Source organism: Calonectris borealis, chromosome 1 (assembly GCF_964195595.1).
Source record: "Calonectris borealis chromosome 1, bCalBor7.hap1.2, whole genome shotgun sequence".
Lineage (NCBI taxonomy): Eukaryota > Metazoa > Chordata > Aves > Procellariiformes > Procellariidae > Calonectris > Calonectris borealis.
In genome coordinates this window covers 104679699-104701476 of record NC_134312.1, presented here as the reverse complement: position 1 = coordinate 104701476, position 21778 = coordinate 104679699, and the positions used below count along the sequence as shown (strand labels likewise).

The window sequence follows — 21778 nt, the reverse complement described above, 5'->3', positions numbered from 1 at the left end:
CTGGCGTCCCAATCCCACGGCCCCGCCGCCTGTGCGCCTCGCCCCCACCGCCCGGCCCCGCCTGCCTGCGGGCGCCGGGCCCCGCTCATTCCCGAGTCGCGGCAGGACGGTGGGCGCCAGGCGGCGGCTAATGCCTGTCCCGCCCGCCTGCCCTCCCCTCCCTCCCGCCCGGCCGCCGATCCGGCCGCGGATGGCGGCTGTCTGCGGGGCGACCCGCCTCGCCCCGCCGCGCAGGGAGGCCTCCCAGCGCCACGCCGCCCCCGGGGCTCTCCCGCCCCGCCCGCGCAGCGCTAGCGGGCGTTAACGGTCAGGCCGCAGCCGGCCCCCGGGGCAGTGAGGGCCGGGACGCGCGGCGAGGGGACACCTGCCGCTCCTCCCCCGGGCGGGGTGGGAGCGGCCTCCCGGCGCCTGGGCTCCCCGCCGCCCCGCGCCGCCGGTGTGCCAGCCGCGAGCGCCGCGCCCGCCCCGCTGCCCGGCGCGCTCTGCCCCGGGGCGGCGCCGGCTCTCCTCAGGCGCCCGCTGCCGCTGCCGGGCAGCCCCGCGCCTCGCCGCGTGCGCCGCCGGCCGCCACTTCAGAACCGGGTCTGGACAGCGCTCCGCCGTCGGCCCCCGCCCCCCCATCGCTCACCGCCCATTGGCTGGAGAGCCGCCGCGGAGCCGGGGCTCCCTGCGATTGGCCCGAGCCGGCTGCCACTCAGGGGCGCAGGAGGTAGGGTCTGGCACCTCGCTCGCCGCTGAAGGCTGTGAGAAACGCCCGTTTGTTTTGTAACCTGGCGTCTCGCGCCTCCTCTGTCACCGCCTCATTGGCAGTCCGGCCGAACCCGGGGACTTTCTATTGGAGAGCCGCCGATGCCAGTCACACACCCACCTGAGGGGGCGGTCCGGGGGCCAAGGGGCGTGCCGTGCCGGTGGAGGTGTGTCCAAGGCGGTGGCAGGGGCGTGCCCACGGCACAGGGAGGGCCGGGGTGCGGCGCCGGGGGCGGGGCGAGGGGCGTGGCTCCAAGCAGAAAGGGACGGGGCGGGCGGCGGGGGCGGGGCGAGGCCAGGGGAGCCTCGCAAGCGGAGATTGCCCTTGTGTCTCGAGCCGGCAAGCGGCTGGGAGAGGAGCGGAGCAGCCTCCCCGCTCGCCGCGGTGCTAGCACAGCCCCCCCGCCGCCTCCGCCCGTCAGCGAGACGGGACGGGACGGGAGAGGCGAGCGGACGGACGGACGGACGGACACGCCGGCAGGGGCAAGGGGAGCCAGCGGGGGCACCCGGCACTGCTCCGCGGGGGGAACCTGAACCTGCCCAGCAGCGCCGGAGCCGGCGGAGAGAGCCGCTCCCCCCTCCTCGTCCTCTTCCTCCCTCCCCAATCCACCCCCGCGACCCTGGTCCTCCTCCTCCTCCTCCTCACCCCACTGGATACAGCGAGGGAGACACTGCGGCGGAGGCGGCGGCGGCGGCGGCGGCTCCTGCGGGGGGAAGGAAGCGCCCGGAGAGCGAAGCGGCGGGAGGCTGCGGATCTGCGTGCCTGGCGCCCACCCAGCCCGAGGGGAGCCCCCAGGATGCGGCTGAAGCCCGGCGCGCTGCTGCGCTTCTACAGCCTCTGCGGGATCCTCGTACAAGGTACCGCCTTCTCCCCACCCCTGCCCCGCGCGCGGGGAGGGAGGGAGGGACCCCGGGGGGCACCGCCGCGGCCCGGGGCATCCCCGGCCGCGCTGCCCACCCCCGCCCCTCCCCCGCCGCTCGGCCTCCCCGCCGCCCCGCTCCTGACCCGCGCCCTCCCTCGTCCCTCTGCCGGCTCCCCCCCCCGCTCCGCCGCTCTCTCCTCCCCGGGCGCCCCCGGCCTCCCGCGCGGGTAGCGCTATCCAGCGCTGAAGCGCCGCGCGGCTGTTAACCCTTCCCGCCCTTCCCCGGCAGCCTCTTCCCGCCCTCGTTCGCCCTCCGCGCTTCTCCCGCTCCCCCCCCCCCCCCCCCGCCGCCAGTCGCTCGCCAACCCCTGCAATCACCCCTTCAACTCTCCGTCACCTCCTCGCTCGCCCGCCGCAAACGTGCCCCCGAAAGTGCGAATGCCGCCGCCGCAGCAGCGTGTGCGTTGCAACAACATCCCGGGGAAAAACGTGCGGGCTCCAGCCGTGCCTCCCCGGCGGGGAGACGGGGGGTGGCGGCGGGGGACACACGCACACGCACACACCGTGCCTCGCTCGCGCCGCCGCCGAGACGCGTGTCTGTATGCGAGGTATGAAATCCATAGGTAGGGTAATCGGATGAGCCGGGGGTTCGGCAGCGCATCCCTTCACCATCCTGCTCCAGCCGGCTCATCCTGCAGCTAGTTTCCACACTGGATGTATTCCTCTCCCCCTCCTCCCCACCGCCGCCGCCGCTCCCCCTCCTTAACGTTATCCGTCCAAGTCAAAGGTAGCGGCCGCCGCGGAGGGAAACCCGCGGCACGCTGCTATCGTGCCGGTGACCGCCGGCTCTGCCTGCGGGAGATCTTCCCCCAGACCTCTCCCGCTTTGTGGGAGGGCGAGCCGGCAGCCAAGCCCGCGGCACTGCGCTGCCGCCGGGAGTTTGCCCCCCTTCAGCGGCGGGGGTGGCGGCGGCGGGATGGCAGCGCAGCCGCCCCCCCGCCGTCCTGCGGGGCCCGCGCGGGGCGGGGCGGCGGGAGGTAACGGTCGGGCGCGAGGGTCGGGTGAGGCGGCCCGGCGGCTGTAAGCGGGGCGCGGGAGCCGCCGCGCAGCAACTCGCCGGCGGGCGCCCAGCCCTCAGGGGGGCGGCGGGGCGTCTCTCTCCCCTTCCCTCGTTCGGCGTGCGGGGTATTTCAGTTTGGGGGGGAGAAGCGAAGGGACGATTAAACTAAGTGACCCTGTAAGATATCTTTTTGGTTTTTTTCCTTTTTTCCCTCTCGCCTGCGTCGTGCCATTTCGCGTCAAGTTTAATATATTTCGTGTTTCCCTCGGCTGCGTCATGTGTCGGGGGCTCTCCGGAGGGAGCAGCGGCGGGCGGCCCGCTGCGGGAGCAGAGGCAGCCGCCCGGCAGCCCGAAACACCCGACCCTCATTCCCCCCCTCCCCCCTCAGCCACCGGGCAGACGCTCCCAGTGCCCCCGCCCCACCTCCCGAGGAAGTTACCGGTGGCGGAGGCGGGAGCGGAGGGAAGGGGGAGCGCGCTTGGCAACTGCCGGGGACAGTTTCATCGGGCGGATTATTTGTATTCTTTACCAACGTTTATGAGTTGCCCTGTACGTCACTGCACAAGGAGCCGCTGTGTTGGTGCTATACAAGATTATTTATTGGGGCATGTGTGGCGGGCTGCACCTGGGGGTTGGCTCCTCGCTGCCTTTTACATTTCCCTGTGAATTGTCAATTCATTGCCCTGCAAAGGAGGGGGGGGGCGTCTGGACTGACTTTCTGTCACCAATAAAATCGGGGCTGCTGCTGGAGGAGGAGGATTTGATCTTTCCTAAGATGCAATCAGCTGCATTCAGCGCATCGCAGTTTTGAGAGTAAACCGGTGATTAAAAACAGTGATGTCTTTCACAGCAGTTTAGGGAGTGTGCCAGGCAAAATGTAACTCTGTGAACTGCATCAGGTAAAAAACATGTCGCAGGAAAAGGAGTGTAATACAAATCCGACTGTGTGGAAATAACCAGATTGGGCCTGCCCTTGCAGATGGGTAAAAGGGATGCCTAACATGTTACCCAGCTTGCCCTCCGTGTGTATAAAACATCTCCCTCTTTTCAGCTTCTCACAAAATAATTTTCTCAGCTCTTGATTAAAACTGCAATCAAAAATACCTAGGCACTCTGTATACTGCACTTCAGCAGAGTGCTGTTTCAGGAGGCACTTTTGCTGGGCACTATAAAGGAAAAAAAAGGGGGGAGGGAGATGTAAAGAGCCTGTAACCCTCAGGCAGGAGTGAGAGGAAATAATTTCTACTATCCTTTTCTCCTAAGGTAAAGGAGAATGGAGAAGAAGATGAGTAAATATTTTCTAGGAGAAGAGTGTCCTGAACAGTGACTGTATCTAACAAAATACCAAATTCTTTTAGTCCACCTTATAGTGCTACTTCATAAACGTTGTTTTTTCAGTTTCTGCCATTTATTTTGGCACAATTAGCAGACACAGTTACCATATTGGACACATTCCTTGTTGGCAGCTTTATACCTGCATTTAAAAGTAGTTTTTCCTGTTGGCTTGCTTTGTTTCCCCAAACTGTGTTTTGAAGTGGCTCAATGGATTTGTTAGATTCCTGAGATTTTCTGTTGGTGGGCCATGGGATACATGGGTTTTTCATCAGTTCTGTATGTGAATAAGATCTTTGTTCTGAGGATTCGAAGCACTTCTGGATTGTAACTAAGGATGGTTCCTGTTAGTGAAACTGAAGCTAATTAAGTTTAAAGACAAGGTGACAAAGAGTCAAGCTGACGTGTGTCCTGTATGGAAGTGTGCCTTTCTGGCATGATCTGTGGAGAGACTTGCCTAAGGAACCTGTCCTGAGTATTGATGAAGCATCAGCTGAGGGAAGAGGACATAGAATAATGCTTCTCAGCTTGTGCGTGGAATAGCATTAACAGCAAGCAGTCCCTTCGGAAAGGAGGCAGACAAGAAGTAAAAGAGCCCAGTGTCAACTGCTTGCTGTGAAAGGGGAGCGATGGAGGTGGAAGAGGGAGTAATAACATGTTGAGCTGAGAAGCAGTTTGTCAGCTGAGCCCGGGTATGATGTTAGTCTGCTCTGCCCTCTCCAGCGTTTGCTGTGAAAATAGGAGGATCTCTGGCTGCTGTTGTTCTTAGCTTGTGCACTGCAATGATTCTGGAGTACTTAAACGATGTCCCAAGCGGTTAAACTGTTACGTATGTTTACATTTTTGTTTCCTTCTGATTGTTTTTTCTGCTTCATGAATTTAACTTTCGTTGGACAAAATTTAACAGTTGAAAGACAGCATGTATATAGAATAACTCAAGTACATCATCTGAGCTGTTTTTATGCAACCTGATAAGTAAGCTCTTTATTGTAAAGAGTTAACACGTGAGAAACTGTAACATTAAAAATAGTTTTGTTGGATTCACAGTATACAGATAGGGGTTAAGATTATCCTGGAATTGTAGCTGCTGTAGCCCCCTGCTGTGTGATAATGCAAATGGCATCTAATGCCTTAATGTGTTCTGCTTCTGAGAAGACACTGGATAGTGCTGTATGTGGTAGCAAATGATCCACTTTCAGTTCTCTGCCAACGCCAGGCAAACCTTCTCAATATGGTTTCTTCAGACACTTCAAATGCTTGCAACCTGTCTACTACTGAAAATAATGTAGGGACACTTTAATTTGTCTGAAACTGTGATCACTGATGCAACAAATAAGTGAAGACAGATAATTGCTTACGGGTGAGACTTTTTTTTTCATAACCCCAGATCTATTACAAGCAGAATTTAAAAAAAAAAAGCAAATCTGCAAATGGCTACTTCTTAGATCATCTAAGCTGATTTAAGACAAAGTTGTCATACATTACTCAATATCTTTTGAATTTTCAGTAGGATTTCTGTTAGCAAAATATTGGCAACCCAATGCTGTATGCATAGGGATTGTCTTGACAGCTAAATGTTGTTACGCTAATATGGTAAAGAGGTGGACGTGGACATCAGGTAGAGATGCCAAGAGAATAGCAGTATAACCAGAGCGTGGTTGACTATGTTAGAACGATGATTCCCTCTTCATCTAATATTTAAAAAGTAGAAATAGAAGATGCTGTCATTGTCCTCTTAATGCCTTCTCCAAGACAAAGAAGGAATACTTCAATTTGGTTTTAAACCATGAATCTAACGACAGGCTAATTCTGTTGGACACGTTCAAAACAATGGAGGGTCTTCTCTAGAGAGAATGCCACTGACATGCTTTTTAAATTAAACATTCCAAAACACGTGGAATGGTAAAACTATTAGACGTAGTTTAGTACGTGTCTCTTCTGGGATTGTATCAATATTAAGTATGATCTTAATGAGCATATCCCTCCTTCTCAAGGAGTTTTTGAGGTGCGTTTGAAAGGAAGAAAGGCAAATATCAAGTTCCAGTGGCAAGGAGTAACTTGTAAAATCATGATTTTTCTCAGGAATCTGCCCTTGAACAACTTATCTTTTTACATAATGAAAACATTTTGAAAAGAATTGAGTATTTTGAAAAATGAATGTGGGTGTCTTTGCAAGGATTCTTCATGTTGCGGTTTTTGGTTTGTGGTGGTGTTTTTTTTTTTTGGTTTGTTTTTTTCTATGAACCTATTCCAGGATCTTTTCTCTTCATTTTATAAATGAAAATTAAAGGCAAAGTCCAAATGTTTACAATTTCCCTTACGTTAATGCACAATAAGCTCAGGATGGGTGCTTTAAATGTTAATACATAGGATACTATCATAATAGCATTTTAAGAGGGGAGAGGAAGAAGCAGAGAACATTTATTTCAATGACAAAGCAGAGTGCTAACACTGGAGGCTATGTATTGCATCTTCCAGTGCTCTCTTTTAATACTAGTGTTTTGCATGTAGGTCTTTCTAACATGGAGAACTTGGAACAGGCATAAAGGATTTAGTGAAGAATGTAGGTAGTTATTTTCGTTGTAGATGGACTGGAAGACTCCCTGTTTATTCTTTTAACAATGTCTGCCTACCTATCGTCCTATCTTCTTTCACTAACATCTGTAAATGTGAAAAAAAAATCATACTTGCTTCCTTTGCCATCCTTTTATTTGCAAAGCAGAGATCTTGGGATCTATGTAAGCCTTATTCAGGAGTGTTCTTGCTGTCTGACAAGTTTGGGATTTTTGAGGGAAAGACTATTTCTTCCTAACCACGAGTTGAGTTGTATTTACTGCTTTCTAGTTTAATCAAATGGCTCTTGGAGAGTGTGAATGCTTTTATAGCTTTCACATTTTAAGTAGCAGCGAATCACTGTTAATATGGCTTTACATTACTATCAATTCATAAATTTAACTCCTTTCTATTTTGTAATACTCAATTTAGCCTTTAAAGAATATTAACTGTCCATAGGCAGCTGCTCTTCAGTTCTAGAAAAATAATCAGTGTATAGTCTGTGTTTCTCAATTTGAATCCATAAAGCTTTTTCAGAGCTGAAGGTTTCTCTCTGTGTGTATATGCATATATATAAAGTTTTGTTCACATAGAGATATATTACTGAACTCCTCTCCAACTTATTCTTTGTTCTGTGAATGGAGTTGGCAAGGTTTAGGTTATTTGTAAAACAGCACCTGTCGTCATATATGCAGTGGCTGTCTGCATAGCTTTGATATTTCCTCTGTCGTCATCTTTCTGTAAACAGTTTGTTGACTACCTGTCTTTTTCTTTGTTGGATGGGAAAAATAGTGTGAGAGAGACTGTTTTCTTATGTTAGAGGTGAAAATATTCTTGTTTTATTTTAAACTTCTTGTATACCACAATATTAATCAAACAATGATTCTAATCATAGTGATTCAATTGCCAAATTTAGCTAAAGTAACCTGAGTGATAATTTGTGACCACATATGAAAATACAGTTATGCCTTTCTGGATATCATCAATATATAATGCATTGCATTATTGCCACTTCTTCTGGCAGAAGCTGAACAGGCCAGCGCACCTATACTGACCCATCTAAGTCTTAAGCAGCAGTTGTAGTAGGCACTTTGGTATTTTCCATTTGTTCCGATATTTATCCCCAACTGACCTACATCTGCTGGATTATCAGTGTAACTTGACCTGCTTTTATTCCTGCTATGCTATAAGGCAGGGAGGCTGTTCTGCTTAGTCCCTAACGAGGGGAAAAGCTGTGCTAGTTGAAGCAGAAGCAATCAATTTTTAGAATTATGTAGGGTTTAAGGTCATTGAATTTGCTACTGAAAAAATATGTTACTTTGCAATACAAATTTGTTATGTACTGAATATTTTTCTGTAACAAAATATCAAGCAAAAGCAATGAGATGGTATCGACAAAATCAAGCTGGAGTTCAATATTAAAAATTTCTGTTAATTAAAAGATTGTACAAAATATGTTCCACTGTCAAGCTCATTTTATATTTATCCCTTTCAAAGGCTTTTTTTCCTTCTTCCCTGAGCGTTAATATGTTTTTCATATGTGAAGTTTAAATCTTGACATGCTAGTTGGTGGTTCATTGTGACACATTGATGGATGTAAATTGAAGAACAGTGAAGAAGTCTCCGTTGGTTTGCACAGTTTATACAGAAAAAGTAAAACTTCATTTGATATCTGAAAACACTTGTTCACACTCCAGATCATCAACTGAAAGAAATTTTTTATATCTTCAAATACAAAAAATGTTGAACCACAGCTGTTTGCAAATTGGAAAATAAATGCAGTGACTGGAGATATAACTCACTAAACTGATGACTAATCAAGGATTAACAGAGTATCTCCAATCTGTGGCAGGTCATGAGATGTATAATGTACTGGAACATACTGTAGTATTTCCTTTACATGAATTCTTTTGTTAACATCTAAAATGATTGTGAAAATGAGAGAACTTCTTTTCTGCATGTTTGGAGGAAACCTTAACATAACATTGCAATTTTTCAAGAGTTTAAGTGACATGTGAAATATCTTGTTCATTAGAGTAAACATGGCATTGCAGTTTCCTCGTAACTTTCCCATTTTTCAACTTTTCCACTGCACTTGCAGATTCTAATAATGTTACTGATGTCTGCAGGCTTGTATAGTGTGGCCTTACAATACTACGAAAAATAGGTGAAATTTGGACTAATATGGAAGAAGCTATAAGTACCATCTTGTTTAATGATCATTCTGGTTAATGAAAACTGATAACTGTACAGTCCAAAGGGAACTCCTTCAATTTTAAATTAAAACCAATTGTAGCAAAATTAGCAACACCTAACATGGAGAAGCTTTTCAGAATGTAAATATCAAGTCTAACAATTACTAGGATATTACTTACTAAAAGACACTGTCTGTCATCTTTTGGTATAAAAACAAATTAGCAGTGAATTAGCTTTATAGGCTGGGCTTTCTCTAAAGGCTGGGGTCCTGAATCTAACATGTTACAGTCTTGGGATATATCTTGACTGCTGCTTATATGAACATAATCAAGACAATGTGTATTTGAACACAAGTAGTGTATAAGTAAGTTATGGGCTAGCACCTTGACCGTTTGCCCAGCTTCTTCAGAATGTTCTCCTTACCTTATCTGGAACTTCCTTGTCAAGTATTTGGCATCTCTCTCCTCACTAAATGTGAAGTTTGTGGGTCACAAACTGCTGGTTAATGCTCCTTTTTAGTATGTAAAATACAAAATGTATGCCATTCTTAGAGTGAATAAGTTTCACTCACTCTGTAAAGAATGGTCCAGAGCTCACATAGTTTCAGTATTTTCCCCACAAAATAAGTTTGAGTTTTAGAATTGGATGAGACTAAAATTAAAATGTTTTCTGCTTCGTAAGTCATCCTTGTTTTGCAAATGATAAATCATTATTGCTTTGCTGTGTTCTGAATGGTGAGTTTTGGAGGTGGTGGGGAAGGCATATAATCAACAGAAATATATGTGCCATTTTTTTTTATTTATGGTACATAAAAATCTCAATGGCTTAAGGATTTATTTACGGGATGTTCACATATGTTTAACACACAAGATTGATGTAATTTCAAAATAGCTTGGAATATAAGATAGTTTTAAGTGACTTGCATTTGTCTGTTAGAAGAGCAAGTGATACTTCTGTTCTACAAAACCACAGTTTTTTCCTAATCTGATGCGAGATGGAGTAATAGGAAATCTGGATAAAGAAGGCAGTTCAACATGTTTTATAAGGGGTATTCTTCATTTACTGTGACATTTGTACTGCAGGATTTGGAAGTGCAGATGCATTTAATGTTCATTAGATTATGCCTATTGCAAACTGAAATACACTGTAAATCCCAACAGGAAAACAGAATCCAGTAGTCTATAAAAGTGAACAAATGAAAATTTCCTATTTAATGAATTGTTAATATCATAGGCTTTTTTCTTTTAGTTGGTCATTAAAAACTGTTGTCATTTGAACGTCTAGAAAGAAAATATCTTCAGAAAGAAATTTCAAAATAGGTGACTAACTGGTCACAGATAAATGCAGAGTAATCTCCCTGCAGGCCTTGTCTGCCTAGGATACCTGTCAAGAAAACCAAACTTTGTTTCTTCTGTTTGCTGCTGCAAGACTTTAAGTGGGAAAAGAGCAATAGCCCTACTCTCTATGCATGAAGGGATTTCCCTTCTTAAGATTGTGAGGATAAAGACTTCAAATTTCGATCCTATATAATCTGTTTACATTAATGTGTCAACTTTGCAACAAGTGAGGTATGCCATGCCAACACCTAAGTAGCCTTCATGGATGATATGTAGGTAGGTAGGTAGATGGGGGACAGGGAATGGGGCAACTTATTTTCTCTAAGAATATAACATCCCCTCCAGAGTTACCCCACAAAAGCCTTTGCTGTGAAAGACCAAGACATATATGAAGATTAGGCTGGAACAAAACACTATATGACTTCAAGCTTGCAGGATACAGCATACCTTTTCATCTTTCTCCTGCTATGACTCTGCACCTCTTCCTTTCCCCAGGAAATTAAATGCAACAAGTGAAGGTTTTAGGGCAAGTGCATTCTGTGGAAGCTATGAGAGGACATCCTTCTCTTTACCTTGGAGGAGAAAATACCTGGGAGGGATGTGATAAGAGGCTTAGATTTCTTTAGTTTTTTAATTATTGTTTTCTTTTCTTCCCCCTACTTCTCTCTACCTTCCTCAAATGTGCACTAACAGAAGTGAGGAGGGGAGCCAGTGGGAGTCAGTCCCTGGCACTGGGGCCTGACTCCTGCCAGGGGCACCAGTTACAGAAGCTTTCTAGTGAGGTAGTCATAAGGCTCGAGTCATTTTTGTCTGTCAAGAGCCTGTTTTTTTGCATCGGTACAGCATGGAAGACTTCTTACAGGCATTGGTAGGAAGGGTCAAATTTGAGAGCTGAAAATACTTTAAAAGCTACCATATGAAAAATGGGCATTTAGATGAACTTCAGCAGATTAATGCAAATGTGCTACACGAGAACATTTCAATGTAGCTGCATTTCATTTTCCTTGTTCTAAGTTAGATAAAGCAATTATTTGATTTGAACTTTTCGTTCAAATGCAGCTAAAACACTTTGTAGGTGCAGTTAACTCCCATTTTCTCCATAACGTTACAAGACATGCCATCGCAATGCAAAATGCACTACTATCCAGAATAGTCACAGTATCAATGTCACTGGTGCTTTATTTCAATTAAGAGCCTTACAGAAAATACCTAGTGCAGTGTATATTAGTATAAGCAATCAGAGTTGACTGATGAATATCAATGTCAAAACAGAAGATGTCTTCAGAAATAAAGTTCCACTGCTATTATGTCCTGTTGATGTGAGTGAGATCTTAGAAAATATAGCATGTCTAGAAAAATAGACTATTCTGCATGTGTAGCTATGTGCTTATCAAATTGAAACACAGGCAGCTATGCTAGTAAAACTTGGTTAAGATGTCTGTACGATAGGAGTAGGTAGCTGCTTAGATGCTGCTGTTGTGTCATGGTAAACTTCTGGATTGTTCAAATACACACCTCTCTTTCTCTAGTAGGGAAATGCTTCACATGAAAACTTTCAGTCCAACTAACAACTAAAATATCTACCTCATTTCTGAAAGGTTTTTGCTCTTTGCATTGTAGAAAAGTAAATATGAATTAACTTGTATGAGCTATAATTAGTGTTTTAAACATGTTACTGAGGCTCTCGTGATGTCTCTATCATGAATATATTTTTTGCATCTGGAACACATGTACGTACTATAAAGTCAGACTACTGCACAGGGGAATCAATCAAATACAATGTTTTGGTTAAATTAGAGAAATGGTCCCACAAGTAATATTAGGGATGGATGAGCAATCCATTCAATGTTTATGGTGCTTCAGAACAATATTTGTATTATTACAAGTTTCTAGCATTCTTGCATATGCAAGCTTTTTTTTTTCCCCACAGAATACACTTGTAAAGTATCTACATCAGATGCTTTAATAACTCCTGACAAACTTGTTAGTATTGTTTCCTATGGAAATGTGACAGATTTCATTGCAGAATACACACACATATGTGAATATAGATTACAAAAATAAATCAATGGATGATAATATTTGAAAACTTTAAATAGAGAACTAGGTGGTGCTGTTCTTTCATCTTTGTAGCTTAGCTGAATTCTTAAGTATGGACTGAGAACACCAGGCTACTACTTTTCCAGAATGAATTTAGCTCTCTTAAATGTTTGAAGAAGTTATTGTTTCTGATTTCATTGAGAATGCTACTTTGTGAGCTAATAACTGCACAGTACAACACTTTCTATTTTATGTAGAAGAACTTTTGCATCCAACAAATGGTTTAGTTTTATTCAGCATGGTGATATACTTCCTTTTATTCTCAGTTTGAATGACTTCAGAGTGAATTCTAATAATTTTTTTGACTCTCTGCTTGGCTGTATATTCAGGATTATTTGGTCAGATCAGTTTAGCATGATTAGATGCGTGAACCTTTTAATCCTTTTCCATTGTTGGCTTCTTAAACATTTTGGAACTAATTTGTTAACAGCACAATGAGATCATCAATAATAGCTGGAAGAAATTTGTTGTAACTGTGTAGTAGCAGTATATAAAGCACAATTAATTAGTCAAGAAAACCAATTTATTACGTTTTCTTCCATCTACAAAAAATACAAAGTTTTAATCACCATCTTGTCTCAATGCCATTAATGCTGTAATAGGAAATAGTGAAGCTAGACTATAATGAACTGCCTGGGATCCAGATAGATTTGTTATATCAGTGTTCAATGTTGCAGCAGAATAATAAGTGTCTAATTATAATCCAACTTCAGTATGTAGCACTTTGGTAGAGAGTGCCTCTCATTGACCACTGCTTAAACAGGAATGTTGAAAGAACAGATGGAAGTTAAAAAAGAAGGGGAAGATATACTTCTGTACTGAAAAAGTGATGAAAATGTGCTCTAGCTAGGTCAAACTTATGAATGTGTTTGCTCTAAGTAGGTAATTGCTTATTCAAAAAATAAGCTGTAGCTGTTAATAGCCACAAATGGGGGAGTGCGAAAACACTTTTTCTTGCAGTTTCTCTCCCCTATTCCTTCTAAAGTGCTGCAATATAGAGAGTAATCTGAAGCACAAAGTTTGGTTTTACTTTTTGATTGTTCATGAGTAAGCATAAAATGCTTTTACTCTCAGATTAGAGATTTTGTGAAATATACAAATAATACCCATAATATTGCAAATTAATTTCTACCACGGTTTAAAGTAATAATTCCTTTTATGTTTTTTATATTTTTTAAGATTTCAGTGTCACAACTGTAGTTATTGTTGTTCCAATGTTTGAAAAGTACCAAAACGTGTTTTGATTTATTTTTGGAAACTGGAAATAAACCCGAAACAACTCTAATTCACAAAGAAATAATTTTAAAAATCCCTTTTCATTCCTGACAATCAAGTATTCTTGACCCTGGAGCAGAAGCCACATTTAAGTAGTATACTGTATGTGTTAATATACTTTGTACAAAGTTTTTGGTATGTACCATTAAAAACTATTAATAAAAACTCACTGCCATAGTTAATTCAGTGCTTAGTATTTGCTTATTCTAGAATTGTATATAAGAGATAGTGGTTCAATTTGCATGGGTTAGCAGACTATTTACTTTCAAAGGGGGTGCGTTAATAGATTAATATGCATTGCTAACTGTAATTGGGTACAAGTGTGCAGAAGGCTTCTGAATGCATATTATAAACTGAAAATTATTAAACTAGCTACCTTAAAAAGTTTCTGCTTTCTCCCACAACCTGCAGTTTGGCTTGTGGATTAGCACATACTTATGAATATTTGAAGTACTGCATTTTTGCAGTATTTTCCTCTTTTTCAGGAAGGTGCTGGACTCCTGAATCAAGTCCTCCTATATGGAAGTGTCCCCCTAAAGAAGCATTTGGCTGGAAAGAGAGACAGAATTTATTTCAAGTAGTTACTTTTCAATTCTTCTGATTCAAAACAAATAAAATCAACAGTTTGTATGCTGTATTCTAGACGGGTCTGGGCTGTCAATAAATAAACGAAGGACCACTTCTAAGGCTTTCTGCACCAGCCCACTCCTTTCTAAACAGCTAAGTATGAACATGTGAAGGAATGAGGTGTTAGAGCTACTGGTGTTTTACTGAGAGATTTTTCTAAGTTACAGATGCTATTTGAAAATCTAATTTAAGCCGCGTGCACTGAAAATGTCTTGTGATTTCTAAAACATTCCAAAATAATTTTTAGAAAATGGATGTTAGTTGATCCTCAGATCAGAGGAAGAGCGAGGGTTGTTATTGTTTCAAAACAGAGCAAATAAGAAATAAAGCTGAATTTTTATCATCTGTTCTGTGTAAATGCTGGGAAACACAATGATTCCAAAAGCATCAGTAAAGCTCAGATTTGCTTTCTGAGTACATTAAAATAATGCTAGGTCATTTTTTGTTTTTGGTTTTGTTTTTTTTTCCCTGCTTATTACCAGTATGGGGAGAGATCTGAACTAGGTACTGAGTTTTAGGTAACTTTTCTATTTCAAATTATTGAGATTGTAGTTTTTTTTCCCTTTGCTTACATTGCAATGAATAATTTATACATGAAGTGCAAGATAACACCATATATAAGGTTACTTTTCTAATCCAAGGAGATACCACAATGTAAAGAAAACATAAAATATTTTTGCATTTTTATTTGTGAGAAAATGATTTTTTTCCCTCAACATTCTTTGATTTCCAAGGTCGCTTATGCTTTGTATTCTATTTTCAGCTTTTATTCTCTTTTAATCTGCTCTTTCATCTCGTCTTCCTGCATTGTCTAGGTTTTTAGTGTTTTTTGTTCTTCTTATATCAGTGTGCTGACATAAGACTTTATATTTTCAATGTATTAAATCAGTTGAAGAAGAGGAATTCTGAATAAACATGAAATTGTCATCTGTCTCGGGCCAAAACATGAGGAATCCACTCTCATCTGAAACTTCAACCCAGGGTTTTCTTACCTGAGACATAAGACAAAGTAAAGTTTGTGGGATTTTTTTTTTTTTTTTTTGACTTGTTTAGATTTGGGTAAGGATAATGGAGTTAACACTAAACATTAATGTCTAATTTAGTAAAAAAATTAGACAACGAAGAACAACTTAACTTCCATTGTACCTATGGAAGGGATACAGGTTGTGAGAAGGGTACAATAGAGAATTACCTTGTTTTTCATAACAATATCTCTGCTTTTGCTGTGGCTGCAACCACTTTAAGTTCTTAGATACTTTCTTTTGATATTAGCAGACTTTCACTTTGTTTTCATAGTTTTCCAGTTGCCACAGTTACAGTAACTGTTTACTCTCAAATATTGTTAAAGCAAAACTCCTTAGTATAACTTCAGTATAGAGTATGACTTCGGTTTGATTCTTCAGTACAACTTTAGACTACTCATACTTCAGAGTTCAGATTAAAACTAAATAGATGTGTATAGAGAATTTAAACTCGCTGTGAAGAGGGAAAAAACCTGAAATCTTTCTTCCAAATATGTAAATTAAAGGAAATACTTCATATTTGAAGTAAACTGAGTACTTTCCCTTTCTTTTCCCTGATAATGGGATCTCGGAACCTTTGGGTTTAACTTTTTTATCTGTGGTTCATCAATTCTAATTAAATTGAGCTCAAAAGCTATACAGGCTTATGATAATGATACAAATGTTTTTTTAAGAGTTGTTTCGTAGTGTTTGTCATGATTAATTCCCCTCGAAAACCTCTATCTGTGCATGACATTGCAAACATAGGGGAATTAAATAGAAATTATAAGATAGACACAGAATTGTGTTTGGGTACATCTGTCTATATCAAAACTGAAAATAAATTATCAAGAAAATAAGGCAATTATTGCATGTTATTTGATTAACCTAATTCAGTTATTTAGCTGACTGTATGTAAATATTCCCAATATCCAGGAAACAAGTTGTTTGGGTTTTTTTTTTGCCAGCCACACCCCAAGTGTGTAGAAAACTTTGCTGGCAACATTTAAAAAATAAATAAAATTCTGAAGTCCAACTCTTCTGTCATGAAACCAGTTATCTAAACTGAATCAAAGATGATTGTATCTTTTAATCTGTGTGGGACTGTATTATTTGCAATTCTGTGTATTTTCATTGTGAAACACATAAGCATTGGTATCAATGCTCAGATAAAATCAGGATTTTGTTACTGTGATGGAATTACTTGTGTGTGGTCTGTAATTTTTTGCAATTGCAGTTTGAATTGTAGGTATAGTCCATGTGCGTGCTACATACCTGTTCCTGAAAATTCAAAGATGCAGTCACAGTATGTGAAAAGTCATTCAGTCACACAAGAGTGTTGGCATTTTTTTCAATTTGTCAAGTGCATAAACTGTATATCTTAAGTAATTGCTGTATAGAAATCTCATACATATAATAGGACCATTTTATCTATGCTTATTTATCAGCAGCTGCATCCCAGAATGGATATGTTAAATAAGTACTACTATTTTGCAGTTTGCACTTGTGCATGCTTTTAAATTTTCTGATGACTCCAGCAAATCAAAACCTCTTGTTTGTTGAGATTGTGCAAGTACTAAAATGTATTCAGTAAAGTGATATAAAGCTTTTAGCCACATAAAATGTTGGCTAAATGGTGACTATTGGCTCTTTAAATGTTTTGTCTTATTGCTGGGCCTGCTGGCAAACATCTTTCAACTTTTTCATTTTTGGGGCTTTCTCATTGCAAAATACGATGAGACAAAGTATGAAGTAAAGCAAAGTTCTTTATTCTGCACTAACTCTTGTGTTGAGCTTGTCTTATTCTACATTAAGTATACCTTTTGAGTAGTTAAGGTTCATCAGCTTATAGTATATCTAGGTTACGAGGCTGAAAGTAGAGATCTCCAAACAAGTCTGGGAACTAGAAACATCATGGTGCTATGGCTGAGCTAATTAGCCTTGTGTAGTTCATCTTCAATACAGTCTTTTTTCTTACTCTTGTGGTTGCAAACACAACCATTTAACCTTTTTTAGTACATGTCCCTTTCTTCTCAGCGAAATTTTTTAGTATCAAATCATGCTATCACTGTACTAAACCAGATCTAGACATTAGTCTTGGTTTCTATTTATAGTATTTGTCATAATATAAAGTGATGTAGCAGAATGCTAAAAATGCATGTTGAAATTTAGAGTTTTGAGTGAGTGGTAGGCCAGCTTACAAAAGTGCAGTACCCATTATGGTCAGTAATGCATGTGCAGAAGTTTGAAAAGAGTCGGGTTGTTTTTCTGTTAGCTAAATAAAAATATATGGTGTATAGTCTGCATTTATTGAATATGCATGTTTTAACAAACTTTATATTTTTCATCATTTGATTTGCACTGCGTTCGAAGTTAATAAATTAGGTGTCTGTGCATGAATTACCTTCTGACGAGAGAGAGTGGGCAAAACTGAAGAGAACTTAAGTGCAACAACTGAAGTGGTCTGGAAGTGAAAAGTGAAAACTTCTCCTGAAAATGTTTATTTTTGCTCTCTGTAAATAAAAGTCACTTCAAAAATATGTAGTTTGTTTTTAAGTGTTGATGTCAAGACAGCTAAATTATGGAGGTCCTGTTACCAGCTAGTTGAATAGAATCAGAGTTATGTTGTTCCAGGTCATCGTGGGTCATCTGGTTAATATTAGATGTGAAAGGCTGTACTGCATTCCAGCCTTTGTCCTACTTTCATGAAACAGATGCTCTTCACTGAAGAAACGTAATTAATTTCTATGAAATGGGTGGATGTCTGCTTGCCATTCTTTAAATGCAACCATTTTAGTTAATTTCTGTTAAATTCTTTGTTGTTTGTAGCTGGAGTTCATATGTTAAAGTTATGTTAAAGTTGTGAATTTCTTAGACTCCAAGATAAGGTGAACAAATGGAAATAAAAGTGTCTAATATAAGTATTTTCAGTACTTCTTAAGATTTTCACTTGTTTTGCAAGCATTTGAGATTATTAACCCTAAAAAAGGTAGTTTGAAATGGTAACAAACATAATTGTTAATGCAACCTCCTCTTTTCACACAAACAACCTAAAATTTACAACACCAGGAGGTCATTTGGAATGCCTCTAGTGTTGCACTGAAATTGGTTTAATAATTGTTTTCTTTCTTTCTTTGAGATTTCTTTGTTAAGCAGTAATTCTCATGTAAAAGATTAGGCTATTTACTAGCAAGGTTAAAAGGTAATACATCTAATAGAAGATGATAGGATGAATTTTATTATGTATTTGAAGTACATCCTCTAAATTTCCAGTGACAGATGTATCATTTTAATTATTGGCTTCCTTAGACTCAAATGAGCAGAGCTGCCAAACCAGGTCTTCTGAATGCAATTTGCTAATACTGAAGTTTACAGACTAGTCTTGCTAATCTACAGACCTGAGTGTGCACATATGCATGGAGTAAGCATCTGGGGAGAAGGGTAAGATTTGCAAGGCTAGAAGACACCAGTGTAGTCATGTGGAAGAGGCTTCAGATTAAATCCAGACTTGGATCTTTCTCCTAGACAGTGCTGGTCTCCGCAGCTAGCAACAAACTATTGTTGAGCTTGACATGAGTATCCCATTTGAACACTGCTTCTCTGATTCTTGTGAGATAAAGGCATTTTTCCTCTTTAAAATGAAAGTAAGAATGCCCTCTTCTAATGTTGACTCACCATGATTTGACCCTCGAAACTACTAGATTGGATTCTCTTAAACAGGATTCAAAGAATTAGGGAAGCACTAGGACTTTCTAAGAACTGACAAATATTCTTTCTGAACACCTGTTCAGAAATCTGCTTCATCGCTGATAGTTAACTGGAAAAATCTAGAAGTAAGCAAAAAAAGGAGTAGAAAAACAGTTTGATACAGAATGACAAAATTCCTGGAGGCAGAATTCATGAGAGTAATGCTGCTATTCATCCTCTAACAAACTACTTCTGAATTTGTTTCATGTTTCCTTTTTTCAGAACCTTGAACTTAGGACCAAGTTTCCTCAGATGATATCATGTTATCTGTAATATCTGTGTACTTGTTCTCAAATTTTCCTAACTTCTGCATGAAAAAAATTTTTTATGAATTTGATGCAATGAGAGAAAGGATCATAAAACCAGTTTTGCTTAGCCTCTTATAAACAAAAAACCTCACATCATTCTCCTGTCTCCCTCTCTAACCACTCTCCAGCATGAACAATAAAAGTCTGTAAAGAAGGTGCTTCAAGTTTGGACTGCCTTCCCCAGCGTTTTGCTAAAAATATAAACAAATGAAAGCAGTAAGTTTTCATAGCTGCAGCTTCTTCACTCGAAAAATAAGCAGCAACATATGCTGGATCAGTTACCTGAAATTCACATGTGTATGGAAGAGCAACTGAAATGGGAGTTGGCTGAAATTCATAATGACACCCTAGAAGCGTTTGGAAGATCTTCTTTTCTTATGGGAGAAAAAAAATCTTTTTGTTCATGTTTACTATTTTCACGTAAGCTGGAAATTTGGCAATGGAGTTTCATATGCAGTCTTATTTATAAATGTGGCTTTCATGGTCCAGCAATGCCCTGTCACAAAACTCTTAATGGTGAAGTCGTACTTTTGTAACTTTGGTTCAACTACTCTAATTTTGAGGTTGAACATGAATACTTCCTGCACCTTGCAATGTTGCTTCAGTTGTTTTGAACAGTGCCTTGTCTTGTAAGACCTTTTTTTGCTTTATGGCAAAATGCCTGATGGCTTTTGCTTTTTGGAAGAATGGCTTTGTATGCGTGTTGTAGTTTCTCAGAGCCACAGCATCTCCTAGCCACAGCATCTCCTGGGATGGCATTGATCTTAACATAGCTGCAAAAATATCCCCACCTTCCTGGAGAGTGTTGGGTATAAGGAGTGGTTGTGGGTTGTGTCTGGGTTCTTTGAGAGGTGTTTTGTTTGTTTGTTTTTTACTGTGTTGATCCTCTTACCACAGTCTTCACTATGTTGCCTCTTCAGTCAGGAAATGGTAAATTTGGAGAGGTAGTACTTAATGTGAAACTAAGCTGCTGGCTGTGCTTGCACTGCTTAGAACTTTAGGAACTTTAGAATATGGCAGAAGATTTATTCATTGCCAACTCTTGCACCTTCCTAACAATGCTCAACTACAAAAAACATGTTGGTGTTTCTGATGGGTACTTCTCTGTCAGCTGAGGAGAGATTTGGGAGAAATACTGAGGTAGCAGGCAGACAAAGAAGAAGATATGACTCAACTGAATAAGCAGATATGTCCCTCCTCTGATCACTGCAAACAGTGGCAAATAATTGAGAATTCGAGGAAGACAGTTAGCCAAAAAAAGGAGGTGAGAAGAAAAAGGAGTAGTAGAGCCTGTCAGTGTTTCATAGCTTCAGTTTGGCTGAGTAGCATTTTTGTTTATGCCGACACAATTGACAGCCTAAAATTCCAAATCTTCAGGAATTTATCTACGCAGAGGTAGGCGCAACTTTATTGACTTTGGAAATAAAGTTTGAGCATGGAAAAAGCCGAAGTGAAGTACTGTTAAAAGAGGAATATTGGACCCATAGCATAGGCATTTGGTACTGCAAATGTAAGTATCTTTTGGGCACTTGCTGTTGTTTCTTGGCCAGATGATAGATGCCAGATCATAGACAAAGGCCTAAAACAGATGAGCACTGCCTGATGCTCAGCTTGCTGCCATTACTTCGTAGCTGCATTCACATAATAATGAAAGATATTATGGTGAGTTAAGAAGTAGGAGAGTGCAGAGAGTTCTGAAATGGTGGGTGGAAAGCAGAGGGAGAGAAGTAACGTACAATAATATGGCAGAAGAGGGGTGTCCTGGTTTCAGCTGGGATAGGGTTAAATTTCTTCCTAGTGCTGTGTTTTGGATTTAGTATGAGGAGAATGTTGATAACACACTGATGTTTTCAGTTGTTGCTAAGTGCCCTCCTAGTCCAAGGACAGCTCCCGTGCCTACTGACTGAGCTAGGTACACAAGATGGGAGGGAACATAATCAGGACAGCCAGCCCAGCTGGCTAATGGGGTATTCCATACCATGTGACGTCATGCTCAGTATATGAAGGATAGGCGTGATCCAGGAAGTACCGATCGCTACTTGGTTATCGGTCAGCGCGGGTGGTGAGCAATTGCATTGTGCATCACTCATTTTGTATATTCTATTATTATTTATTATCATTATTCTCCCTTTTCTGTTCTATTAAACTGTCTTTATCTCAACCCACGAGTTTTTCTCACTCTTACCCTTCCGATTCTCTCCCCGTCCCACTGGGGGGCGGGGGGAGTGAGTGAGCGGCTGCGTGGTATTTGGCTGCCTGCCAGGTTAAACCACGACAAGGGGATACACACAACATGTGATTTGAGGCGTGAAGGGGGGACTGCCTGCTGTAAGGTACAGGAGAATAACATAAGCAGTTTCAGATGGAAAACAAATGCAGGGATCCCTGCTATGTGTAGCTAGTTTGGCCTCAATACAGAGTTAAGTCATAACCAAACTGGAACTTAAAAATATTTTTGAAGTTCTTCATTAGAATTAAGAAATTACATGTTTTGCACAAGCTTCTGCTCCATATACTTTCTGTAATAAAAGAATAAAATACTCTTTAGGGTGAAACATTAGAGAGCAATGTATGGTTATCAATTGATTATTTTTTTAAAAATTGTGCAAGTTTATGTTATCTTATTTCCTCA

General features: G+C 41.8%; 1 protein-coding gene across 4 annotated transcripts in view; it reads left to right on the top strand.

The window, feature by feature from the left end:
• The first annotated feature begins 1033 nt into the window (after positions 1-1033).
• Positions 1034-21778, top strand: part of CADM2 (cell adhesion molecule 2) — a 678107-nt gene continuing 657362 nt past the window's right edge. For 2 of the 4 annotated variants that reach the window (XM_075170255.1, XM_075170287.1), the window contains exon 1: positions 1034-1605. In XM_075170255.1, coding sequence (XP_075026356.1) covers positions 1545-1605 — 61 coding nt within the window. In that variant the 5' untranslated portion in view covers positions 1034-1544. The remainder of the gene's footprint in view (positions 1606-21778) is intronic. The other 2 variants (XM_075170278.1, XM_075170245.1) reach the window with 2 other exon arrangements.